We start from the raw sequence: 24,895 nt of genomic DNA on the forward strand, positions 1-24,895 counted from the left end.
GTGGGAACAGATGATGTTCAAGTTTTTTCTAAGTGGATAGCACATTAAATGAGTCATTTGGTGTTTAAAAATGTAAAAATGAACTGCAGGTGTACCTGTGTGAAATGAGATGCAATACATTAATAACCATATTCAGATAAGATTTAGATCATACACACAACATACACGTTTGTTATGTATGTATTCACTTTTTGGTCCTTACGCTCCCTTCATCTCCTTTGCCTGTCTCACACATTAAGTGTTCTTGCACACAGTTTTCTCCTTTGGGAGGTATGATGGTGTGACCTTAATGTGCAAATTGTCTGCACTAACGTCACCTGACACAAAACATCATGAGACAGTCTGCTGTTATTAACTTGTGTGTATGGGTGTGTTGTGGCACACTTTGCAGATATAGTTGATCTCATAAGTCTTCTGGTATATTGGAGCAGTCAAAGCAGAAAAATGGAGAGCAGATGTTTGTGTTTGGCACAGTTTGCCCTGCTAAATCACTTGTGTGTGAGATAATTACAAACTCTTTAAGCTAACACAGCAGTGTTAGTGGCAGGAGCAGTTGCTGTTCTGTTGGCGTGCCACTTCAGAGGTGGTATGCAGGTGGTTGGAATCAGTGAACTATCTCTGTGGCTCCGGGGCATTCTTACGTCAACAGCTAGGCTAGCTCGTTATCACCCTGCTAGCCCGTGTACCGACAGCAAGCCCAGCAGTGTAAGAGCAAAACAACACCACTTACTTCACTGCTGCTCAGTATCAGACGCAAACTCACTTGGACTGCAGGGAAAAGTAGCAGGTGCAAGTTAAACTGAGAGATTCAGATGCCCTTTTATGGTTTTTGAGACTAGCTTTAGCATTTTTTTTTTTAAAGCCCACACCACACACTCACTTATGACACACACTGGAAGGAAGAACTCAGATACATCTGGAAGAAACAGCTGCATCAGTCAGACAGTTGCAGAATATGATCAATTGGAACTGAAAACATTTAACTATATGGATCACAATACACAGGACTTGGAATATGAAATAGATCCAGACAACAACTTCTTCTCATCTAACAATAACAATTGCTGCTACTATACAAATAAAGACTACAATCAGAGGATTAAAACTGAGAATAAATTATCAATTATCCACTTTAACTGTAGAAGTCTCTATGCTAATTTTAATCATATCAAAGAATATCTTAACCAGTTTTCACATCCATTTAGTGTCATTGCCTTATCAGAAACTTGGATCAATATGGAAAAAGGAACAGACTTTGAACTGGAGGGTTATGAATTCACATTTATAACTAGGCAAAACAAAGGAGGAGGAGGAGTGGCCTTGTATGTGGACAAATCCTTGAAATTTAATGTGGTGGAAAAGATGACGATGGTGATTGATAATGTACTAGAATGTATTACAGTTGAAATTTGTAAAGAAAAAAGTAAAAATGTAATCATTAGCTGTATATACAGAGCTCCAGGTAGTAGTATTGAGACATTTAAAGACTGGATAGAAGAAACATTTATTGAACTAGCTCACAAAAAAGTTTTCATTTGTGGAGACTTCAATATTGATTTGCTAAACCCAAATAAACATATAACCACTGAGGAATTTATAAACACAATGCACTGTATGAATCTATTCCCTAAAATTACTAGACCTACCAGGATTACATCACATTGTGCAACTCTCATAGACAACATTTTTACAAATGACATTGAAAATAAGACTGTAAGTGGACTCCTGATTAACGATATAAGTGACCATCTTCCAATTTTTACAATCTATGATAGGAATTACAAGATCAATAAAATGGACAGTAAAAAAGAGTACAGACGAGTAAGAACAGAAGAAAGAATGAATGCATTTAAAAAAGATTTATTGAAAGAGAACTGGGGTGAAGTATATCAGGAACAGGACGTTAATAGTGCTTATAATGAATTCCTTAGAATATTTACATTACTGTACAATACCAACTGTCCAATAAAGCAATATAGTAGGAAACATAAATATATGGACTGTCCATGGATAACAAAAGGTCTGCAAAATGCATGTATAAAGAAAAATGCTCTATATAGAGAGTTCTTAAGAATGAGAACTAAAGATGCTGAAATCAGATACAAAAGATATAAAAATAGGTTAACTAATATACTTAGATTTAGTAAAAAGGAATACTATATGAAGCAATTAGATATAAATAGAAATAATAATAAAAGATTATGGGAAATCCTGAACAGTGTTATAAAATGTGGGGCTGGACAAAAGAACTATCCCAAGTATTTCATTTGTAATGACCATGAAGAATACAATATGGATGTTGTGGCAAATAGTCTCAATGAATTCTTTGTAACTGCTGGACCAAATTTAGCAAGAACAATCAATCATCCTGGGAAAGCACAGGAAAAACCGGATACACTGATAGACAGAAATCCAAATTCTATGTTTCTCACAGCCGTTGATGAAAGTGAAGTTTTTGAAATTGTCAAAAAATGTAAAAATCAGAAATCTTTGGATTGTAATGACATTGATATGATAGTGGTTAAAAGAGTCATTGAGGCTATTATAAAACCATTTACATACATCTGTAATTTATCATTTCAAACTGGTCGATTTCCAGACAGAATGAAAATAGCAAAAGTTATACCTTTATACAAATCTGGAAACAAACACCATTTCACAAACTACAGACCTGTCTCTTTACTACCTCAATTCTCAAAAGTTCTTGAAAAACTGTTTAAAAACCGACTGGAAAAATTTACAGATAAACATAAACTACTCACTGAGAGTCAGTACGGATTCAGATCAAGCAGATCAACATCATTGGCACTATTAGATTCAATAGAATACATCACAAATTCCATAGACAAAAAGCAATATGTGGCTGGGTTATTCATAGACTTGACAAAGGCATTTGACACTATAGATCATGATATATTAATAAGAAAACTGGAACGTTATGGTGTCAGAGGGGTAGTTTTAGATTGGGTCCGGAGTTATTTAAGTGACAGAAAGCAGTTTGTGAAAATAAATGGTGGTTGTTCCTTATGTATGGACATTGCTTGTGGTGTACCCCAAGGGTCAGTTTTGGGCCCAAAATTCTTCAACTTGTACATTAACAACATCTGTAAAGTGTCCAAAGTATTAAAAATGGTTCTCTTTGCTGACGATACAAACATTTTTTGCTCTGGTGATGATCTGCAGAATTTATTGGAGGATATGACTAATGAAATAAGTAAAGTGAAGTTCTGGCTTGATAAAAATAAATTATCATTAAATTTGAATAAATCTAAACTTATGTTATTTGGAAATAGTAGTTTAAATACAAATGCAAAGATTCAAATAAATGGTGTTGATATTGAAAGAGTCAGTGAAAATAAATTTCTGGGGGTAATAATAGATGAAAAACTTAACTGGAGAGCTCACTTAAGATATATTCATTCCAAAGTATCACGTAGCATTGCAATACTAAACAAGGCAAAACAGGTATTCGACAGAACATCACTTCATATTCTATACTGTTCACTGGTTTCACCATACTTAAGCTATTGTGCAGAGGTCTGGGGCAATAACTATAAAACCACATTACATTCACTTTTTACTCTTCAAAAAAAAGCAATTCGAATCATCCACAATGCAGGTTATAGGGAACATACAAACTCACTATTTTTGCAGTCTGAAATATTGAAAATTGACGATCTAGTGAAATTCCAAACAGCACAAATTCTATTCAAAGCAAAAAATAAAGAACTGCCACGTAATATTCAGAGTATGTTTTTTTTGAAAGAAGGAAGTTATAATTTAAGGGGTTTTTGTAACTTCAAAACAATGAAGGTACGTACCACAAGAAAAGGCTTTTGTGTTTCTGTTCATGGAGTGAAACTATGGAACAGTCTGAATATGGAATTAAAGCAATGTCCAAACATAAAACTGTTCAAAAAGAGTTATAAAAATATGATCTTCTCGAACTATAAAGAAAAGGAAAATATTGAAATTAAGTGAATGTCTCTATTTAAAAAACAAAAAAAACAAAACAAAACAACTCATGATGTGATATTATAGTATATAGTATATCAGAAATCTGTTCGCTGTTTTTATTACAAATTATATCAGTAAGGAAGCTGACTAAATATTAACTGATAATTTATGGCAAAGGGGTGGGATTAAATAAGTGTTTACTTCTTCCCACTCCCTTTCAACATGTAAATTAATCATTTTTTTTGTATGTAATTTATACAGTATTTTTTTTTCTTTCTTATTTTATTTTCTTTTCTAAATGTACTTGTATATTGTTCACATGTTGAAATAAATAAATTACCAAATTACCAAATTACCAAAATAAAGTTTTGTTCATCTGCTTTCTGTTTCTTTTTTTTTTTTTGTTTTGAGGTTGAACATGATTTATTGAGATACAGAATTTTATTAAGCTATTTGGTGATTAGCCTCCAGTGACCCATCGTTGCAGAGTGGAATCCCAGTGGTAACAGGAATTAGGATAGGAAGGAACCTTAATTTTTTAATTGAAATCTTTCGCTCTTCGTACTACGTGTAAAATTAGGACATTTATGCTCTCCTGATGATAAACCTTTTCTGTTTTGGACACTGAAATACACACTTTCTGCTGCTGTCAGTGACAGGTCAATTTGTTAGCTGCTTGTACACTTAGTTTTACACTGCACTGACATATACCAGTGTGTACTCCAGGTAGTGCACAATGTGGCAAGACTGGGAGCAATATGGAAACACCACAGCCGTTTTAAGCATGGCCATCTGTGAGGGCAATCTTGGTAAAACACCTTTAAGATTTTGACTAGCATCAGATGCTTTGTTTCAATCTAGTATTAAGATACTAGATTAGACTAAGAGTTTGTGTATTTCTTGTCATGCTTTATTGATATTTTCCTGTTTTGGTGTTTTTGCAGGTCGAGAAAATCAATTACTACAATGCCAAAGACGACGTAAGTACAACTTGAGCAATTTGATGTGATGCCAATTCTCCAGTAAAATCCTACAAGCCATCCACATCAAGCAGCATTGTTGCATTGTTACAATGGGGAAAAAGTTGATTTGAGTTTTCATTGTAGCCTTGAAGAACTGTAAGATTTAAGATTTATGCAAATAAATCTCTGTTAGTACAAATTTGTGCATGCCACAAAAGCTGTTTTTGTGCTTATACTTATATTTGACTCGTGTTTATGAGACAGGTTTTTTTTATGGATTAGGGCCAGTTCATGTTTAGTGCATCACGCATTTAATGCCTCTCCTGGCCTTGGACATCATTTGTCTGCTTTGATAAACAGATTTCGACATCTAATTCCTCTCCACAGCCCCAGTGGGAAACAACCACACACCCACTGCACACTAATGTCACTCTCTGTTTGACTCTCCCCTTTCTATCTGCTTCTATCTAGATACTGGCATTTATCTATCACTGCATAACATCTAGCATACATTATCCATTACATGAAGATACTACACGTGCTATGCAGTAATTTTACAGTGTACACACATAAAGCCAAAAATGTTTTCCATGCGATTTTAAAAAAAATCAAATTCTGCTATTCTTCTTTATTTTCATGTGTAGCTTAGTGGGATAGAAAGCGAGTCAGATACAGAAGGGAAGAAAGATGGAAAGGAGAAGAAGAGGATCCCATACATTCCCGAGGATTTCAGTTTTGACCCAGACTTCAAACGAGACGTCTCCTACAACACAACTGCCGTCCACATCCCAACGGATATATACGAAGGGTGTAAGTTAAAAAAAACACACACACGCTTTCTCTCTCGCTTTACCTTTCGTCACAATATGTACTATCTACAGTACTCAGGATGTGACCTCAGCCTTCCAGTGCTGTCTGCACTGTGTAGACAGTTCCACGCTAAGGCTAAACCATTCCAGTCTATATATAACCCAAATGCCATCCTCCCAGTGGTCAGCAGTCTGTAGCTCCCACTTTACCCTGGTCACCAGCTGCTCCTTTCCCTCATGTCCACGATGGCCCCACTGACCTCTCAACAGTTGCACAGAAGGTCTGTAGATTGGCCTTTGGCAGGATGCTTTGTATTTCCCTGAAGCTGTTCACAGCTATTTGACCATGTTTATCAGTAATCTTTTAGTATCTTTGTCCAAGGGTCTTTATTTACTCTAATGTTAACACCATAGAATTATTAAGTGTGCCTATGCAAAAGCACACTTCTTATCATTCGTCAGATTAAAGGCCCTTTCCCATAGGACGCGGCATGCGCTGCCTAGAGCGAAGGCCCCAAATTTTGTGTTGCGCTGGCCGTTGCACTCTGCTTGTACGTCCTTTTATTGTGGCCGTTCTACATGACGAATCATGGCACTATTTTTGCGAAATTTGCAAAACACTTGAATTCTTTCTTCAAAAGTGCTCCAAGCCCAGGCCAATTTGAAGCCCCCAGCACAGAGTCGGAAAACAGAATGGTCGGGTCATTGATCATACTAAATTTAGCTTGCTGTAATTAAATGTAACAAGTTTAGCTATAAACTATTTCAGAGCTATATAACTGACGTTTGATCTACTAGGGCCTTACAGTGTCAAATACAAAATGGGCATCTACCGTTTAATTAATGCCAGCATCAAGGAAATCGCTTTTGTGTGCATCTGCAAACTACGATATGTTTAATCTTTGTGATAGGTTAATATAGAGTGTAGAGGTTTGTGTTTAATCAAGGTGTGTTGATTGATATTTCCTTAAAAAACATTGACATGATCCTTTGAATGAGATTTCAAAGTAACAACAAAAAGACTACATTAATACAAAGTACACTATTAGACACTGGTGAGTATAATGACTGGACACTGGTGCACACAAATATATAACTATAAGCATGCCTGTACATACATGTGCATAGAAATACTTGCATTAAATGTCCTTGCTGGTAGATATGCAATGCATATAGATTATATGCGATATAGAAACTATATACTATATTAGGACATTTAGAATCAAGAGGACAGACAACATAAAGGGAAGCTTGTAATTTGAGAAACTAACAGTGAATTAAAGGTCATAATTGCCTCACCATAATAATCTGAATGAACTCTACTATTTCAGTCCAAGCTTTAGAAAAGCTTTTCATAGTCACACTTCATCACTGACTGCAGCTTAACATATCATGTTACAGTAATGTGTCACAACTTCAATACAAACTACATTAAACTACACATGATAGTAACATTTATCAGAACATTTAAATAACTTTTTCGAATCCAGGCGTTGGTGCCGATTTAAACATTCATTATCAATTCCAGTGATGATCTTCTCTGTGGGCCAGTGGCTAAATTCGGTGGACTTAATCACATGACTTTAATGCCCTTATACAGCGAGTCAGTCAACATATTGGACTATAAATGTGCACAGTGACGGGCCTCTGACTGTGCAGACATTTTTGTCATAGCCAAATGGCCAAATGCACTCAGTTATTTTTACAAGCCGCAGTTATGACGATGAAAGGACAGAGAAGGGTAGGGGGCCTGCGTGGTAGGAGGGGATTGTTCTTAGTGTGATTCGTTCAACTGTTTTTTTTCTTTATTACAGTATTTATGGGCGTCTGTCCTTCTGTCTATTTCTAGCGGGACCATAAAACCCCAAATGACTTTCATGTTAATGTTAGTGTGACTTGAAAGCTACTCTGCTAACTCTGCTTATTGTATTACATAATCAATGGCCCTTAAACCTGTTGAATTGTGGGCTGGTTCTCAATTGAGATAGAACTGACTCCACACTGTTGTTGGTACTAACACCAGCAAAGTACTGGTGAGGAAAAGTACAAATCTGTGAATGTTAATTTTTGTTTCTAAATTAAAAACCTGACCTAATAGACTGCATTACCGATTACATTTAAGGTAATATTTTCAGCAATTTTCAGTAAAATTCAGCTAAAAAAATAACTTTTACCATTATAGGAGCAGGTGATGGAGGGTGGGGTCTGGGCAGAGTCCCTGTTAGCGCAGTAATAAAGCTGTGCTAGTGCTGTTGCTTTCTATCTCCAAGGACAGGCTGCCACATTGCTGCCTCTCCTTCTGGGTAGTACTGTCAGCGTTGCTATGGCAATATCTGTGTGTCTTTGGGTGTGCGTGTGTGTGTAGGAGGAGACACGCACACACACACACTTAGCCACGCCCCGATGTTCTATCTCGTTGTATGGAGGAAGGATTGGTAAGTTGATTAGGGGACTTTGTCTAGACAAGGCTGGCGTCCTTGTGGCTTTTACTGATGCTAAAGGAGCGATGCATCATCCGACCCTTTAATTGCAGTAGACTTTCTCCACAACTGCTACATCTTCCCATCACTTCCTCTTTTTCTTTTTCCTTTCTCTTTACTTTATGCTTTAGTTCCTTTTTCATGCCTTTGTGTGTACCTTTTTAGCTCTGTTTTTTTCTATCTTCCTCAGTACTTTGCTCTCATTCCCTTCACCCCACCCTCTATCACTCTATCCTCTCTTCCCCATCCCTCGCTCTATTATATTAGGCATATTAATAGTGTGCTGTGAGGAGACAAATGCGCTACCGTCTTTCTCCTCTGCATTAGTCTTGCTGATTGGTATCCATTCCACCCACTGCTCCAATGTGGGTGGTCAGACTGGGATTCATTATCATGTTTACGTGTGTGTGTGTGCATGCTTACCAGAAAAGGCTAGGTTTGTGTGTGTGTGTGTGTGTGTGTGTGTGTGTGTGTGTGTGTGTGTGTGTGTGTGTGTGTGTGTGTGTGTGTGTGTGTGTGTGTGTGTGTGTGTCGTAAGGAGAAAGAGAGGAAGAAACACTTTGGGTGTGAGGGCTGTGTGCGTATGTGTGTGTGTCACATCATATGCACCTACTCTACTGTATATGGATCATGTGTATGCATGTCTCCTCTCTCATTAAGCAGACTGGCATGAATGCGATGAGAAGAGATGAGAAGAGAGCATTGCGGCCTTGGCAGGAGATCCGAGGCTCGTCTGATGCCCGTTTGCATCAACGCTGTGTGGCACCTGTCAGCCCCAGACACACAAACTCTCTGACACGCTGGGATACTGTGACACCGTGTTTGCGTGTGTGTGTGTTATAGTTACAGCCCCTTTGGCAAAGCTCACAGCACATGAACTGATTTTCTTTTCTTTTTGCACTCTTGTGCCACTTGATGCACGTCCTAATTCATTTACGATGCTGGCAGCCAAACTTGGAGGTATCTTCATTTTCGTCTCCGTGTATCTCTGTGTGCGTATCCTTCCTTCATCTGTCTTCCCGTCTCACAGTCATTACATTGGTGCAGCTTTAAATTGTGTCCTTGCGACAAGTTGGATGCCTTCCCGTGATTTTTTTTTTAATCAGCTGATAGGAGCATACGATTTGGATTCTCCCCCAAATGAGTAGCCAAACCGAGAAAGTTTCTTTCTTTTAATCCCATTTCACCTTTTCTAAGAAAACAAGGAGACAGACATTGGTGTGTGGGGGTTTCTTTCTTCACAACCTCAAAATGTTTTTCCTGCAGATTCCATCTTTCTTGTATCTGTGGTCCCAGGTCAGGTTATGCCTATACATAAATGTAATGTGTACAGAGAGTAATTTTACTTAGTATTTACTCAAGTGTGTTATCCATCTGGTCCACAAACCACCATCTTTTTCAGAACTCAAAGTGAGACTCATGCACAGTCATTTTCTTTTTTTGTCTCTTTCTTTGATCACGTCATCTGATTGCAATGGCAAGGACAAGATGGAGATAGTCTGGCCAGTTCTTTGATTCAAGCATCACAGCTAAATAGTTTAGAATGGAGTAAGTTTATCAACACAATCAGCAGGGTCTTTACAAATCATATGGAGTGGTTGTGGCGTCGCAGCTCAGAGATGGTACATAAGAGCAGCAAATAACCAGTAAAACCAGTTGTTAAAGTAGGGTTACTTACTGCTAAAGTAAAGCACTGTGACAAAACAGGATAACAAAAATCATTGGAAACAGTCGTGTGACAAACATGTGCAGTTCGGTTACAAAGTATGCACAGCCTGATTGAAATGCTATGTGGTGGATAAATTAATGTCTGCAAATGTCAGTGTTTAAAAAGAGTGGGACAAAATTCCTGTCATGGTCCTGGGTCCTTTTGACCCAGCGTTTTGTGTTTTCTATTTGTGTGATTATTGGTTTTGTTCTTCCTGTTTAGTTTTTACTCTGTTCTGCCCGTGTGTTCCTGTATCTAGTCCGCGTTTCTTAGTTTGTGTCCTTTCATGTGTAAGTTCCTGTTTTATTGTGAAGGTCTGTGTCTTATGCCAGTGTGTTCTGTTTACGTTTCCCCTGCCTCATCAGCTGTGATGTCTTCCAGGTGTGTTCCCCTCCTGTTTCCCATCCCCTGATTCCTGCTGTGTGTATTTATATGGTGTGTTACCTCGTCCTCGTGCTGGTTCGTCTGTGTTGTTTTCCCTCGGTCTCCCCATATGTACTTCCTTGGACCTCCCTGCCTCTTCGTTTCTGGTTTGTTTTGTTAGTTTTACCCAGTTTAGGTTTTCCTCTTTCACCTTCACCCACGCCATTGCTGTTTGTATTTTCTTTTGTTAAATAAATACTCATCTGCACCAGAGCTGCCGCATTTTGGGTCCTATCTCCAATTCCACACGTCTGCCACACCGGACGTGACAATTCCTCAACATCAATGTGAGAGATGGATGGAAGCCATACAGAAAATGATTGCTTGAAAGTTATTGGTGCTTGAAGGGGTTCTACAAGCTATTAAATCAGCCTTGTGAAAACTTTCTTCTTTACATGCCAAACCAAGAGAATGAAACCAGCTTACTACATAAATTACAAAAAACACCAGTAAACCAAAACAGTTAAACTTCCCGCCCAAATCACTACAGAGGAACACCTCTATTTCTAGTTTGGTTTAACAACTAAGTGTGAGCCTGTGTAGTGTGTGGCTGGTAAGGCTACATGAAACTAAATCAGCAGAATAATGGCAGAGTGGAAAACAAATCAGATTATGGTTTACAAACATTTCTCTTAGTAGTAGAGAGCTCTTAATGACAAGCATAGGAGGAGAAAACTGCTCATATTAGACTAATGGAGCACGACATCCATGCTCCATTTAATTGAGGCAGCAACAGGGTGGAGCCACTGATTAGCAGGATTGGTCATTGTACCTCTCCAATCAGTGAAATCAGAAAAGTCAGGGCCAGTGTGTGCTTCTTTAATATTAACTGTACATTGTTCAGTTGTTCTGTGTAGTTTCTTCTTCCATATTGTTATATTATCAAGAAAAATACATCCTGGGTTTTGTACCCAGAGTTTTCTGTTTTGAATACAGTTTTGTGTTTGATATTTCCTATTTAACTTTGTAGTTTTCAGTCTAAGTATTACCTTTGCTTTGGTTAGGTTGTGTTTTCATTTTGATTTGGAATTCATAGTTTTCTTTGTTAGTTATCCACAAGTTTTTCCTATCCTCCTATGTTCCCCTTGCCTCGTCTGTGTTTCTGTTATGTTTTGCGTGTTTGTCCAGTTTCCTCCTTGGTCTGTGTACTTTGGTTCATGTGTTTTAGTCTCAGTCTCAGTGTCAGTTTCTTGTTTTATTTTGACAACCGCTTGTCTTGTGTGCTGTGCTCAGTTTTGCTTCCCCTCTTGCTCGTTAATTGAATCTGTTCACTTGCACCTGTCCCCCAGCTCATGTGTGCATTTAAGTCCTCTATCTCCCTCTGTTCCCTGTCACGTCGTTCTCTTATCCCCTCTAGCTGGGTGAGCCGTCTGTTTGGAGTCTGTCTGCCTTCTGTTTAAGTAATCCTGAGTAGCTGCATTTGTTTATCTGATGACCTGTAAACTCAGCAGTGAAGCTGCTTTCTAGCTTAGTCCTGCTCCCGACTCCTGCATTTCGGGTCCGATCCTGCTTTGCCTCACACAGCGATGATGCCAATGATGTGTGAATTGCTGCAAAAGGGATGCGTTTGTGCTTATGTCACAATCAGTTGTGAGTGGCAGGGACTGGAGGGCCCCCTTCTGATATGATGATTGCAGGTTCTCACCACATCAGTCCCCAACGTGTAATTACTTTGAAACACATAGGCAGTTTGAGGCACCAGCTAGCTGATGACAGGGGAACACTGCAGGGCATCGCTTGGCATTGCACCTTGTCGCTTTCTCCGTTCCTCCTGAAGCCAACACCCTCATCAGTCTATGCCAGAATCCTGCTTGATGTGTTATTGGAGGCCTCTACCCACCACAAAGTGAATACTTTCAATTATCTTTTCCATAATCAGTTCCCATAACTTCTCTGGACCAAGAATCATTAATTTTTTTTTTATCTCCCACTCTCTCACACTTTTTATCTCCCGTGTTTGAATTTGAATCGTGTGATTTATGAGGCTGCCATGGTTGTTGTCAAAGCATCCTTTCTGAATTAATTATTATCTGATCAGTCAGTAATTAATTATCTACAACAAGGACCGGTAGTTTTTTCCAGTGTTGCAAAAGTCTGGTGGCATACAAATAAGTCCTATACCAATTTCTGAGCTCAGAGCACTTTTACTATGCTAAATAATTATAAAGTTTTCACTGGATTCAATTGTATATAATCAAGAGAGCTAAACCGGAGAGAGGGGTTTATATCATAATTAGGGATGGGTATTGATAAGATTTTCACGATTCCGATTCCATTTTCGATTCTGTTTAACAATTCGATTCTTTATCGATTCTCTTATCGATTCTTTTTAAAAAAAGGAGAACACTAAGGTCGATTAGCTTAGAACTTTGTTTTATATCTTCTCTTTGAACAAGATAGAAATTTAGGAGTAACATGGCCTTACAAACCCAACAGTGAGATCTTAAGAGATCCACAGCCTACGGCTCTTCAATGGGGTGTCACAGGGTCCCCAGGAAAAAAGTTGTAAATGTAAAATAATAAAATAAATATTCTTCTGTAGCAATAACAAAGTATAACAGCAATTATTCTGTAGCAATTACACAAGAATATCCAGTAATATCCCTGCCTACAATTAAACACGTTCACTTACCAAAAATCGGAGGCATCTACTGTGGTAAATGGGTGCAAGCCTTTGACCGCAAACTTAGTCACTGCTCGGTGACATTCGTCTATCCTGGCCTGAAAGGAGACGCTACCAGTAGACTGCAGCGACAACTGCCAGCATCTGAGCCAGCCAGACTCTGTCTGTCTCTCTCATCATGGTCACCTAAATGCACAGTAATGGGAGGTTTTGTAATAAGGCAGATCGCGCTAACATAATATGCACTGTTAGTTGATTATTTACCTGCCGCATTAACGGGAGAGGACGTGCAAACGTTACCGCTGCTGCTGGGTTGAGATTCACGAGTCCGTAGCGGAATTTAAAACACGACATTCAATTAAGGTTATCGCGTGTTTTGTGAGCAAATGCTTTTGCATATTCGTAGTGTTTCCTCCCTTAAATGAAATATCTACTTTGCAAGTATTGCAAATTGCCCTGTTGTCATCCGTTCTCGTAAAGTATAACCAAACTTTTGAGCCTTTGAGCCGCTTAGGCGACATGTTTCCTGCCAGGTAAATGACGCTCCGCAACGTGGCGACGTCATTCGGGGCAACTGGAATCGATAAGGGAATCGTTTGCAAAAATGGCAAACAATTCCAAGGAATTGAAACAGTGGGAACCGGTTCTCAACAAGAACCGGTTTTCGATACCCATCCCTAATCATAATACAGTTCTTGTGAATGGCAGTGGATGCAAACACACCACAGGATAACAAATCTCAGTATCTCCACCTGACTAATAGAGCTTTCCAGAGTTTGCATTTTTGCTGTGATGCTTCTCATTTCTTCCTCTGACCCTTTTGACCTCAAACCTTCTATTGACACGTCAGCACTGAGATGGATCTGTTTACTGCAATTTGTTCCAGTCTATAGCTGAGATTAAAGGACACAGCCCTGCAATACCACAGTGTTGTTGCTAAGGGCTTGTCAGTGGTGCCTAATCTGCCCATGTGGGTTGTGTGAGCTCAATTGTTTGCGATATACTGTGTGTCTGCATCCATATTCCTAGAGGAGACTATAATGAGTTTGTCAATTGTATAAGATGCAGCTAGGGAAAAAACATGCGTAGTGAGCGAGGAGCTGCTCTCTTTGTGAGGGATTCATTTTGTCATTATGTATTGACATTCGCACAGATCATGTATCCTGTGGCAGTGAATTGAATGAAATAATCAAGATGCTCTTTCCCTGTTATTTCAGCGTACAGTATGAGCAGCGTGAGGGCATAACAGTGTGTCTTATCCTGAGACTTCTTGTTAGTCGTAGTGGAGAAACCAGCAGGAGTAATCCATTAAGGGCCACTTATCACTGGGACACACACATTTCACTATAGTACCAAAGTGCCCCAAACTCCGTCTTTGTGGTACAAAGAATTACAGGGCTGGGTAAAACAGGCTTTTGTGGGGAAGGCAAGGAGTTCTAGATTTTTTTTTATACATATAGAAATATATGTAATTGGAAAGTGGCTCATAGACTGCCAGCAACTGCAGGCAGGTTGAAAAGGGTCAAATAGAGCACCTCATATAAGATTTGCTATAAGATCCTCCGAGTTTGTCTTTGCCTGCTTCAACTGACATTATTATGTGTCTTTATGTGAGTTTGTGCACATTTGTCCTGATTTGACTCTATAAAAGCTGAAAATGCTCATTTAGTTTAGAATTAAGTTTCAGAGTTACAGGTACATCACTCTAACTTTTCTTACATTTTAGCAGACAGCCTGGTGCCAGCTGTTAACACGACTGCCTAAGCAAAGTCTTTATCTCCTGGCTGCCCCCTTTTTTATGCTGTTTTTTTCCTCTTTTAATTCAGTTGCTCTTAGAACAATCTCACTTTGTTGGAGGCATCTGCACAGGCCACACAAGTATGAGTCATTTCAACAAGTAGCCTACGCTTCCAGGAAGACTGTGATTGTTTTTTTTGTATCTAAAAACATTGTCTGGGATTTAAGCTTCTGTAGACCAACAGGTAAACAAAACAATGCATGTCCAGTCAGTGAGTACCTGGAAGATTTTTTCTTATTCCAGAAATACCAAATTGAATCATACTTTTTTTTTTACTTTCATGACTCTCCTGTCTTTGTTTACCTCTTTTTTTGCTCCCCTGCTATAGAAAATGTTTTTAGAGCAAAAAACTAAAATATAAATCTCACTGAAGAAGCCAGACATCACTTTGAATATCAGTGAGGAAGCTTCCTCTTTGCCGTCAGTGTCAGTAGACTAATACTGCCAAATCCAAGCGCGCGTGTGTGTGTGTATATCTGACTTTCAAGTGAGGTTTTTTTTCCCAGAATTGCTTTTTTTTTAGAGTAAATACTTTCTGAAACATGTTGACATTTTGTGCTTGTGTGATTTTTATGATTTTATACTTTTGCACAAGCATGACTCATTTCATCTTTATTTCTGTGTGTGCATGTGTTTCTGTATGTATGTGTGCATGTGTGTGTGTTTTTCAGCTACCATCATTCTGAATGAGTTAAACTGGACAGAAGCCTTGGAGGATGTTTTCCGGAAGAACAAAGAGGAAGATCCCTCTCTCCTCTGGCAAGTGTTTGGCTCTGCCACAGGACTGGCTCGTTACTTCCCAGGTAAGCAGCCCAGCATGCAATGGGGCTTAGACCTGTGACTATGTGACTATTTGGTGGTGAGTCAAAGGAACACAAAATTTCCACTAAAGGGAAATCATCTTACAGTCAAATGCATGCAAATCTGGCACAACTCGGAATGGTAAATAGGCATGGTAGTCATTAAATAATTGATGTAAAACATATGCACTTGCAAGTGTTTCTTCTCTTTTTTTATACTTTACATAGGAAATTCCTGGTTCCTGTAAAAATAAATAGTGGCATCTTAAATGTCGAATTAACAGTTGCAAACAATAGTTGCAAAAAATGTATAAAAGCACAACCTTTTATGTCTTTATTTTATCTACACTGGGCATTTATATACAATACCTGAGTATAGGAAGTGTTGTTGTTGCCATTTCTCTTGAAACTACTAGGAGTCATGGGTTACAATTAATGCCCCTTCCTGTAAATAAAGGGGAACACAAAGGCTGTTTAGTTTTGACAGAGCCTGCTGTAACAGATCAGTGTGCTATCTCAACAGAGATCTTACAGGACGAATTAGGCATTTGCATAAGTTGACAGACTAGAAAAGACCGTGGTTTTAATCAGTAGGAAACAGGACAAATTATCCACTAATGGCAGACAGGACTGATGCTTTTCTCAGTTGAAGTAGACATGATGCTAAGATCACACTACAAACACAACCTGCAATACTGAAAAAAGTGATAAAAAAACTCAAGGGTAACAGCTTTTGAAATCTCTACAACTTGCTAAAATGTTTGTTCATGCCTCCACTGTAAGAAAAACAACAAAAAGGTATTAATAGAAAAACAACATGAAGGAAACCACTGCTAACCAAACAGAAAAATTGCAATATATCTCAATTTTTCAAAATTACATGTAGTTTAGTCATAATTGTGACTTCAAGTAATATCAGTCCATATTCTCAATTCAGAAATTCTGGTAATGTTAGTAAGTTCACAGTTTTTGTAAAAGCACAGATTGATTTTGAATCATTCAAATCCTATTTTGTAGTCTAAGGAAGAGTTTATCATTAGGGAATCCATAGCAAAAGACAGAGTCACACAAGGACCAAGCACCAGGAGCATAAAACATACCAATATTATAAGACTTTGCTGTTTTATTACAGTGAGACTCCTCCTCTGATTGTGTACAATAATAAAAAGAAGATACACTGTAAAGACAAAAGTAATGGGCAACACCTTTTGATTGTTGAATTCAGGTGTTTTCACCCTAACCCTTTACATTCACCCATCAACATTATTAAATTATCCAGGTACATCCATGACCACGGGTGTATGCTCTGCTTTCTCAGTAAATGCATTTTCAGTAGTGAGCTAATAGCATCAGCCCAAAAACTGTGCACCACAAGCTTAATGGTATGAGTGTCCATAGGCGTCAGGTCCTGCAGGTGTAATGTGACTCAGTGCTTTGTGTATATATGTTTTAGTACTCAGTTTTACAGGTTTAGCTAAAGCAGTTTTGAAGTTTTTAAGAGTGACAGACAAGTTGTCTGCTAAAGGCTCTGAAGACGCGTGTTTTAAAGTGTGCCCCTTGAGGCAAAGTTTAAAATGGAATGTAATTTTATAGGTAAGAAAGTCCTATTAAGCGAAAGTGTCTGTTATCGGTGTAAATGTACTTTTTTTTAAGGTCTAAATCTAAATAACCATGTGTTTTCCTTCTGCCAAAATTTCAGCATCCCCATGGATGGACCTAAGCAAATCACAGAATAAGATTGACCTCTACGATGTGCGCAGACGACCATGGTAGGTGCATCTACTCAGTGTGGTGAGGTTTTTGTGCCTTACTGTCATCGAGCTTCCACATTTATCTGGTGTTTTTGAGCAATTGTCATGTGAAACATTTATCATAATAACTGTATTTGCATGTTTCATCACACGGTTTCTCATAAGAGCATCTGCATGCATGCATAGTTTAAAACAATCACATTCACACCTGTTGCCAAAAGCAAAACTAATTTAAACAAACACATCAGAGGACTATGATGATTAAGCTACTGCAGATCAAAGGGTAGCAATACAAAAGCTTAATTAGTTGTCTGAAAATTATTAAAATCTGGCTGGAAGCCACCACTACACTTTTAAACATGTTATTAAATTTCATTAGCTTCAGACAGCCTGTTAGCAACTGAGCACTCTAACAAAGACAGCCAACTGTTTGCTTATTAAAGAAATGAGAGCAGACATGTAATTAACTATTACAAAGTTCAGATTGATTTGAAATGCAAAGCAATTGATGAAAGTTAGTAAGTTTTTGCTTTCTTGCTCACAAAAGGTGAATGCCTCTGTCTTTGTGCTTTGCATTTTAAAAATAGCCTTTCTGCATTACAGTTACTGACTGTTCCTTCGTGCGTGTGTGTTTTTCCACTTCTTTGTGCACATATATATCTGTATGTGCTTAGTAGCCACAACCTATGTATGTGTGTGTGCTATTACTCACCAGGTACATCCAGGGGGCCGCCTCACCCAAGGACATGCTGATCCTGGTGGATGCGTGAGTGACGACCTTATGATTCATCCATTACAGTCAGCTTTTATTTTCTTTGGTGTGCCAGAAGGCCCTGATGCTAACTCTCTGACTGGCCTCATCCCGCTGGGCGCTGCTGCGATGTACTCGCATGTGACAATGACAAAGAAAGAGCAGCCAGTGAACTGAGCAACCTCGATGTTCACAGTCCAGTTATTTTCTCCTGAGATTTGTGCTTTAAAGTTTCCATATTACAGAACTACATAGGATTTTCCAGGAACACACAGGTTCTGTTTTTGATTTCCCAATTCAAGCTAATCCTCTATTGCGTAACTTTAAAAAAAATATATATATATTATTGTTATTGTTGTTATTGTTTTTTTCTGTATGATTATCGATTCTCCATTTTCATTACCTTAAAACAAATGCGTAGCACTATCAAGATTGTGTAATTGTTACACTGCTTCTGATGCCAAAGTGATATTATTCACTCAGGTAAATGTTCATTATTAGAGACAGTCATAATCCTGCTCTAGGGCTAAATAACTGCAAAATATGATGAATGAAGAACTGAACTAAATTTGTACACTTGCAACTCTTAACACAGCTCTGGTAATTGGCACATATAAGATTAATGAGGCTCATTAAAAGCTGTCATCAATATCCTTTATTGAAAACCACATTAAATGAACGCCACCTTGATTTTTCCAGTTCTGTCCTCCTTTAGTCTGTTGCTTAGAAGAAGCAGTTTTATTATTTGCTTATACATTTTCATAGGCTCCATTTTTGTTTTGGGAAGAGATGTTGGACATTGCTGACACAGATATTTTGTTATTCATTTTATCCTAATGTTCACAGCAATTAAAAACGTAAACAAAGTGTAAGTGTGGATTTGGTGCTTTATTCAAATGCAGCTGAGAATAGGTGAGTCTTCAACCTGGATTTAAATAAACTGAGTGTTTCAGCTGATCTGAGGCTTTCTGGGAGTTTGTTCCAGATATATGGAGCATAAAAGCTGAATGCAGCTTCTCCGTGTCTGGTTCTGACTCTGGGAACTGATAAAAAACCGGATCCAGATGACCTGAGGGATCTGGAAGGTTCATACTGGGTCAGGAGGTCACTGATGTATTTTGGTGATAAACCATTCAGAGCTTTATAGACCAGCATCAGAACTTTAAAGTCTATCCTCTGACAGACAGGCACCAGTGTAAAGACCTCAGAGCTGGACTGATGTTGTCCACTTTTTTGGTCTTAGTGAGGACTCGAGCAGCAGAGTTCTGAATGAGCTGTAGATGTAGTAGATTTTTTTGGGTAGACCTGTAAAGATGCTGTTACAGTAATCAAGCCTACTAAAGATGAATGCATGGACTAGTTTTTCCAGGTCCTGTTGAGACATCAGATTTTTTATCCTTGAAATATTCTTGAGGTGATAGTAAGCTGACTTTGTTATTGTCTTAATGTGTTTTTCTAAGATTAGGTCTGCATCCATCACTACACCCAAATTTCTCGCCTGGTTTGTGGTTTTTAGGTGTATAGATTGAAGTTCACTGGTGACCTGTAATCGTTTTTCTTTGGCACCAGAGACTATTACTTCAGTTTTGTTTTTGTTTAGCTAGAGAAAATTGTGGCACAACCAGTCATTAATTTCCTCAATGCATTTACCAAGAGCCTGTACAGGGCCTCGGTCTCCTGGTGACATTGTGATATATATTTGTGTGTCATCTGCATAGCTATGATAGTTTATTTTGTTGTTCTTTATAATCTGTGAAAGTGGGAGCATGTAAATGTTAAACAGAAGGGGTCCCAAGATGGAACCTTGGGGAACTCCACATGTGATACTTGTCTGCTCAGATGTGAAGTTAACCTATCGATACAAAGTATTTCCTGTTTTCTAAGTACGTTTTGAACCAGTTTAGTACAGTTCCTGAAAGACCTGCCCAGTTCTCCAGTCGTTTGAGTAATATGTTGTGGTCAACTGTATCAAATGCTGCACTGAGATCCAGCAAAACTTAGACTGACATTTTTCCACTGTCTGGAAACATGAAGTTATGTTAAAAGAACATTTTACTGCCCCTTTTACAAAATACTTGATTATTCTGATAGATATCGTAACTAAGACAAAGTTTGTTTCTGTTTTTGATCTTCAGGAGCGGCAGCGTGTCGGGGCTCACGCTCAAACTCATCAAAATATCCGTCAGCAAGATGCTGGAGACCCTCTCGGATGATGACTTTGTGAACGTGGTTTCTGTGAGTACTCACACAGCTAATGCTTTGATCTCATCATCTGTCTGTTCAGAATGAATGAATTTCCAGGCACGCGCAGTGATGAATATTAATGCGGACTTCTTGTTAATGCGGTGGTTTGGCTGTTTAAGCAGCCTTGGCCTGGATCGAGTCATTGGTCTAAACATGGCAGCGGCCTTTCTAGTAATTTCATGGACGACACATGGATAGATCTTCATTGTGGCTGCAGTTGTGTGTGGATGCATGCATGCTTGTAAGCTCATTTATCTGACACATATGGTGTGTGTGTATATTTATTTAGTATTTTATATGTGACAACACAAAACACAGCTTGTGTGAGCCGCAAAAGGCCACAGGATAAGTTTGATGAATCAAAGTATGCTTTTTTTTTCTTTTCTTTTTTATTTCACTTTGAATCAGAGGCATGTAGTGGAAATTGCCCAACTGCCCAATTGAAATTCGGTAGGACCCTCAGGCATCAAAGCTTTACTGCCATGGGGATAGGGGAAATATTCATCCATCATCATTTAGAGCTCCATCGCCTGGTCAGTTAAAGCTTTTCTGCCTCCTACAGATATTACTTGTGGAAAGAAAAATAACACAGTTGAAAAGGGTTATACTGGTAATGTCCCCCAGCTGAAAGAATTTGAGTAGTCCCAAAGAGATATTGGAGACAATTATATTAGCTGTGATAAGGGCTTAAATGCAAACACCCTAACTTAATTTGGACCCTTTGTGGCACGGCTGCTTAAAGGCAACCCTCAAACTCAGTTTTTGTCTGTCCCTTGGCATATGTAGTGAGCTAATATCTTTTGTGATGTAGAGGAATGCGCTCTAGAGACATCTCTCTGTAGATCTTTTTGTGTGAAGGAGAAAATATCCAAAATCAAATCCAAAGAAAGTAACTAGAAAATTGCAAAAGATTGTTTCAGCCTCAAATGTGCCAGAAAGCATTTGAGCCATGTTTTTCTCAAGCATCGGTCTTTCACATGAACAGTGGAACTCTATTAGTCTGTTGTTGTATAAATGGCATAAATCCAGATGCAGAATTATAAAGTAAGTATATAAGTTGTGAAGTGTCAGACTGTGTCTCAGTATCTGAGCCTGGCCTATTGTAACTCCTACTGTAACAGTTTGTTATTCAGATAGAAGTGATTACTGTAGGTGTCAAAGGTGGGACCTACCTGTGCTGTTTATGATGATGATTCATTAAATATAACAGAGCTTGACCAGAGAATTTCTTTATTTAACTCTGAGTGATCGATAACCCATTTCTATGCCTGTGTGGGGACAGCTAAAACACAGCTTGTGTTTAGCTTTGGCAAGATTTTGTCCTGATAGGGCCCAGATAGCTTTCAGCTGGACTAAGCAAACCAGAGACTGGATGTAATGTAAGCTTCTTCCTTACAAGTCCATGCATTAAGAGGTATGCAGGTACTTAGTTTCACATCACATACTTAAGTTTTAATGTGTTCTATGTTCAGCGTGGACATAAATCACCCGGGTTTATAAGAGTAGCATTTATACTACAGATTGGTTGCCTGGGATCAAACATCTCTGCTGCAGTCGAATGAATTGCTCCACTTGCTTAGGCACAGAAGTCTTCTGGTCCTGTCTAAAATCTCCTTTATCCGTATTGTTATCTTTGCCCTTCCTTCACATTCTTCTAACAGTAGGAAATACCCATTATGTTTCAGTTTTCTTTCCATATTAAGCATTAATTACATTTTCTTCCACTTCCCCTAATAAAGCAGCGGTTTCAGCTGAACATTTGGTTCGGGGCTGTCATATCAGCTAAGTAGAAAGGCCCTTGAAGTTAATGAAATAAGGCGCACGTGTAATAGGTATATTGATCAAATCCAGCGAAGTTTGTAAACTGTAGACTACATTTTGAAGCTTAAAAATTTGATATGTGCAAGTCTAATCGCTATTTCAAGTTGGCTTTCCCAGAATGTTGCCATGTCACTCTCACATCACACACCTTTCTGACCAAATTCTATATGGCTGACAGCTAGTTGTCATCTAACCATTTATAATGGAACATGTATGCCTTATACTTGGACTCCCTTATTTCATATAGTTCCTAATTTTCTAGTAGATTAACGGAAATCTTTCTTGAAGGGAGAAAGTATTTTTTTAACTAACAGGAAGGAAAGTGGAACCAAACCAGCAAACCAAAGGCTTCTCAATTATTTTAGAGTTGAAAATTCCTGTTAATTCAATAAGTAACAATCTTAAAATGCATCCATCCATCTGTCTGGTATGCTGTATGTGCTTTATCTTTCAGTCACTAGTTTAACATTGTCTTTATTCTGTATATATTTAATTTGTTGTTTCTACTTAATGCCATGTGAAAAGGAGAGTTTACAAAGGAGTCTTGTGAGAAACTAGATATACCCTTACTGCTTCCTTAGGCATTAAGAGGTTAAGTAGCAGCCATGAGCCACTAATCAAATGCTCTTGAATAATTGATCTGCAAGTGTAACCACCTCAATAAAAGCAGATCTTTCAGCAGTTTGTCTTTTGGACAGATACGAATTAAGGGGAGCTGTTTGGCTATAATGTATGGCAAAAAACAAACAAGCATGGTGATGATTTGGGATTCATTTGCAGCCACAGGACTTGGACATCTTAATGTCTAGGACTCAACCATGACCTCCCTTGTATACCAAAGTATTCAAAGCTGGATCATGCAACAGGATAATAATTCTTTCCACAGCAGCACAAAAAAATTATGAATCAAGTCAATATGAGTCAAGCTGTTCCAATGCCCCAATCAAAGCCCAGACCTCAACCTGACTGAAGTGCTGTGGTGGGGCCTTAGGAGAGCTGTACATAACCTAATGCCATCAAACCTCTGTCAACTGAAACAAGATAGTAAAAAAGTTCAAATTTTCTTATGTTCAATTACAAGTTTATTTCTTTATTTTTCAAGGTATAAAGGCTGGTGGCTTTTTATTGCTGTTTCTATGATATTTTCAGATCTTTATTATTAGTTAGATGAAGGAAGTTTGTACATGTGCATGTGTGTAGGCATGTGTCTTTGAGGATGAATGTCTTGGCAGCATATGCCCTGAAACTTCTGCCAACATGTTGAATATTTGGAAACAGATACTGCAAGCTGCGAGCCTCGAGTGTTCTAAAAGCATAACAGAATTTGTCATTTGCCTGGTTTTTGTTCCGTTTTGTCTCAGATTGAAATGTTTCTACGTAAATAGCCTAATATTATTTTGTAAATGCTGTGCCTAGAATAGTCAGGGTACTTTACCTCTGTTATACTTAATGGTGTTCTGACAACTTTCAGTTCGATTCAGTTTTATTTATACAAAACCGAATCACAACAACAGCCTCCTCAGGCACTTTATATTGTAAGGTAGACCCTATAGTAATACAACAGATAAAACGTCAACAATCATACGACCATCATATGAAGGAAAAACTCCTTTTTAACTGGAAGAAACCTCCAGCAGAACCAGGCTCAGGGAGGGGTGGCCATCTGCCTTATTTCTGTAGTTTGTTCAGAGTTTATGTGCCATTTTTATTATTTCCATGTTGTTCAAGCCTGTTTTCAGCTAGAGAGAGAATCCTTAACTACAGTGGTGAGAAAAAGTGTTTGCCCCCTTGCCGATTTCCTGTTTGTTTTGTATGTTTGTCAATCTTAAATGTTTCAGATCATCAGACAAATTTAAATATTAGACAAAGATAGTATAAGTAAACACAAAGTGCCGTTTCTTAATTTATTATTAAGGGTGAAGAAAATCCAAACCTACATGGCCCTGTGTGAAAAAGTGATTGCCCCCTAAACCTAATAACTGGTTGGACAACCCTCAGCAGCAACAACTGCAATCAAGCATTCGCAGTGACTGGCGATGAGTCTTTTGCAGCGCTGTGAAGGAATTTTGTCCCACTCATCATTGCCACATTAGTAGACAGCAGTAGTTTTGGTACACAGCAGAATTCATAGTTCCAATAACAACAGCAGGTCTTCCAGGTCCTGAGGCAAAACGACCCCAAACCATCACACTACCACAACCATACTTTACTGTTGTTATGAAGTTCCTTTTCTGAAATGCTGTGTTAGTTTTATGCCAGATATAACAGGACTCAGACCTTCCTAAAAGTTTAACTTTTGTCTCGTTAGTCCACAGAATATTTTTCCAGATGTCTTGGGAATCTTTAAGATGTTTTTTGGCAAATGTGAGACGAGCCTAGGCTCTTTTGGTCAGCAATGGTTTTCACTATTTTTGGCCAGTCTCTTTCTTATTGTTGGATTATGAACTCTGACCTTAACTGAGACATGTGAAACCTGCAGCTCATTAATGTTGTTCTGAGTTATTTTGTGACCTCCTGGATGAGTCATCGATGTGCTTTTGGAGTAATTTTGGTAGGCCGACCAATCCTGGGAAGGTTCACCACTGTTCCAAGTTGTCTCCATTTGTGTATAATGGCTCTCAGCGTGGTTTACTGCCTTAGAAATCTGCCTTAGAAATTTGTAACCCTTTGCAACCCTTTCCAGACTGACAGATGTCAGTGACTTTGTGTCTCAGGCGTTTCTTGAGATCGTTGCGGGATTTGTTGCTTTTTGAGCCTGCTTCACTTTT

General features: G+C 38.5%; 1 protein-coding gene across 1 annotated transcript in view; it reads left to right on the forward strand.

Annotated features, from left to right (window-relative positions):
• cacna2d1a (calcium voltage-gated channel auxiliary subunit alpha2delta 1a) overlaps positions 1-24,895 on the forward strand; it is a 107,220-nt gene that overhangs the window by 44,796 nt on the left and 37,529 nt on the right. Inside the window, exons 5-10 of the mRNA XM_087830444.1 lie at positions 4,902-4,937; positions 5,564-5,729; positions 15,432-15,563; positions 17,260-17,329; positions 18,027-18,077; positions 20,198-20,297. Coding sequence (XP_087686570.1) covers positions 4,902-4,937; positions 5,564-5,729; positions 15,432-15,563; positions 17,260-17,329; positions 18,027-18,077; positions 20,198-20,297 — 555 coding nt within the window. The remainder of the gene's footprint in view (positions 1-4,901; positions 4,938-5,563; positions 5,730-15,431; positions 15,564-17,259; positions 17,330-18,026; positions 18,078-20,197; positions 20,298-24,895) is intronic.

Source organism: Neolamprologus brichardi, chromosome 17 (assembly GCF_056152115.1).
Source record: "Neolamprologus brichardi isolate AB-2024 chromosome 17, ASM5615211v1, whole genome shotgun sequence".
Taxonomy (NCBI): Eukaryota; Metazoa; Chordata; class Actinopteri; order Cichliformes; family Cichlidae; genus Neolamprologus; species Neolamprologus brichardi.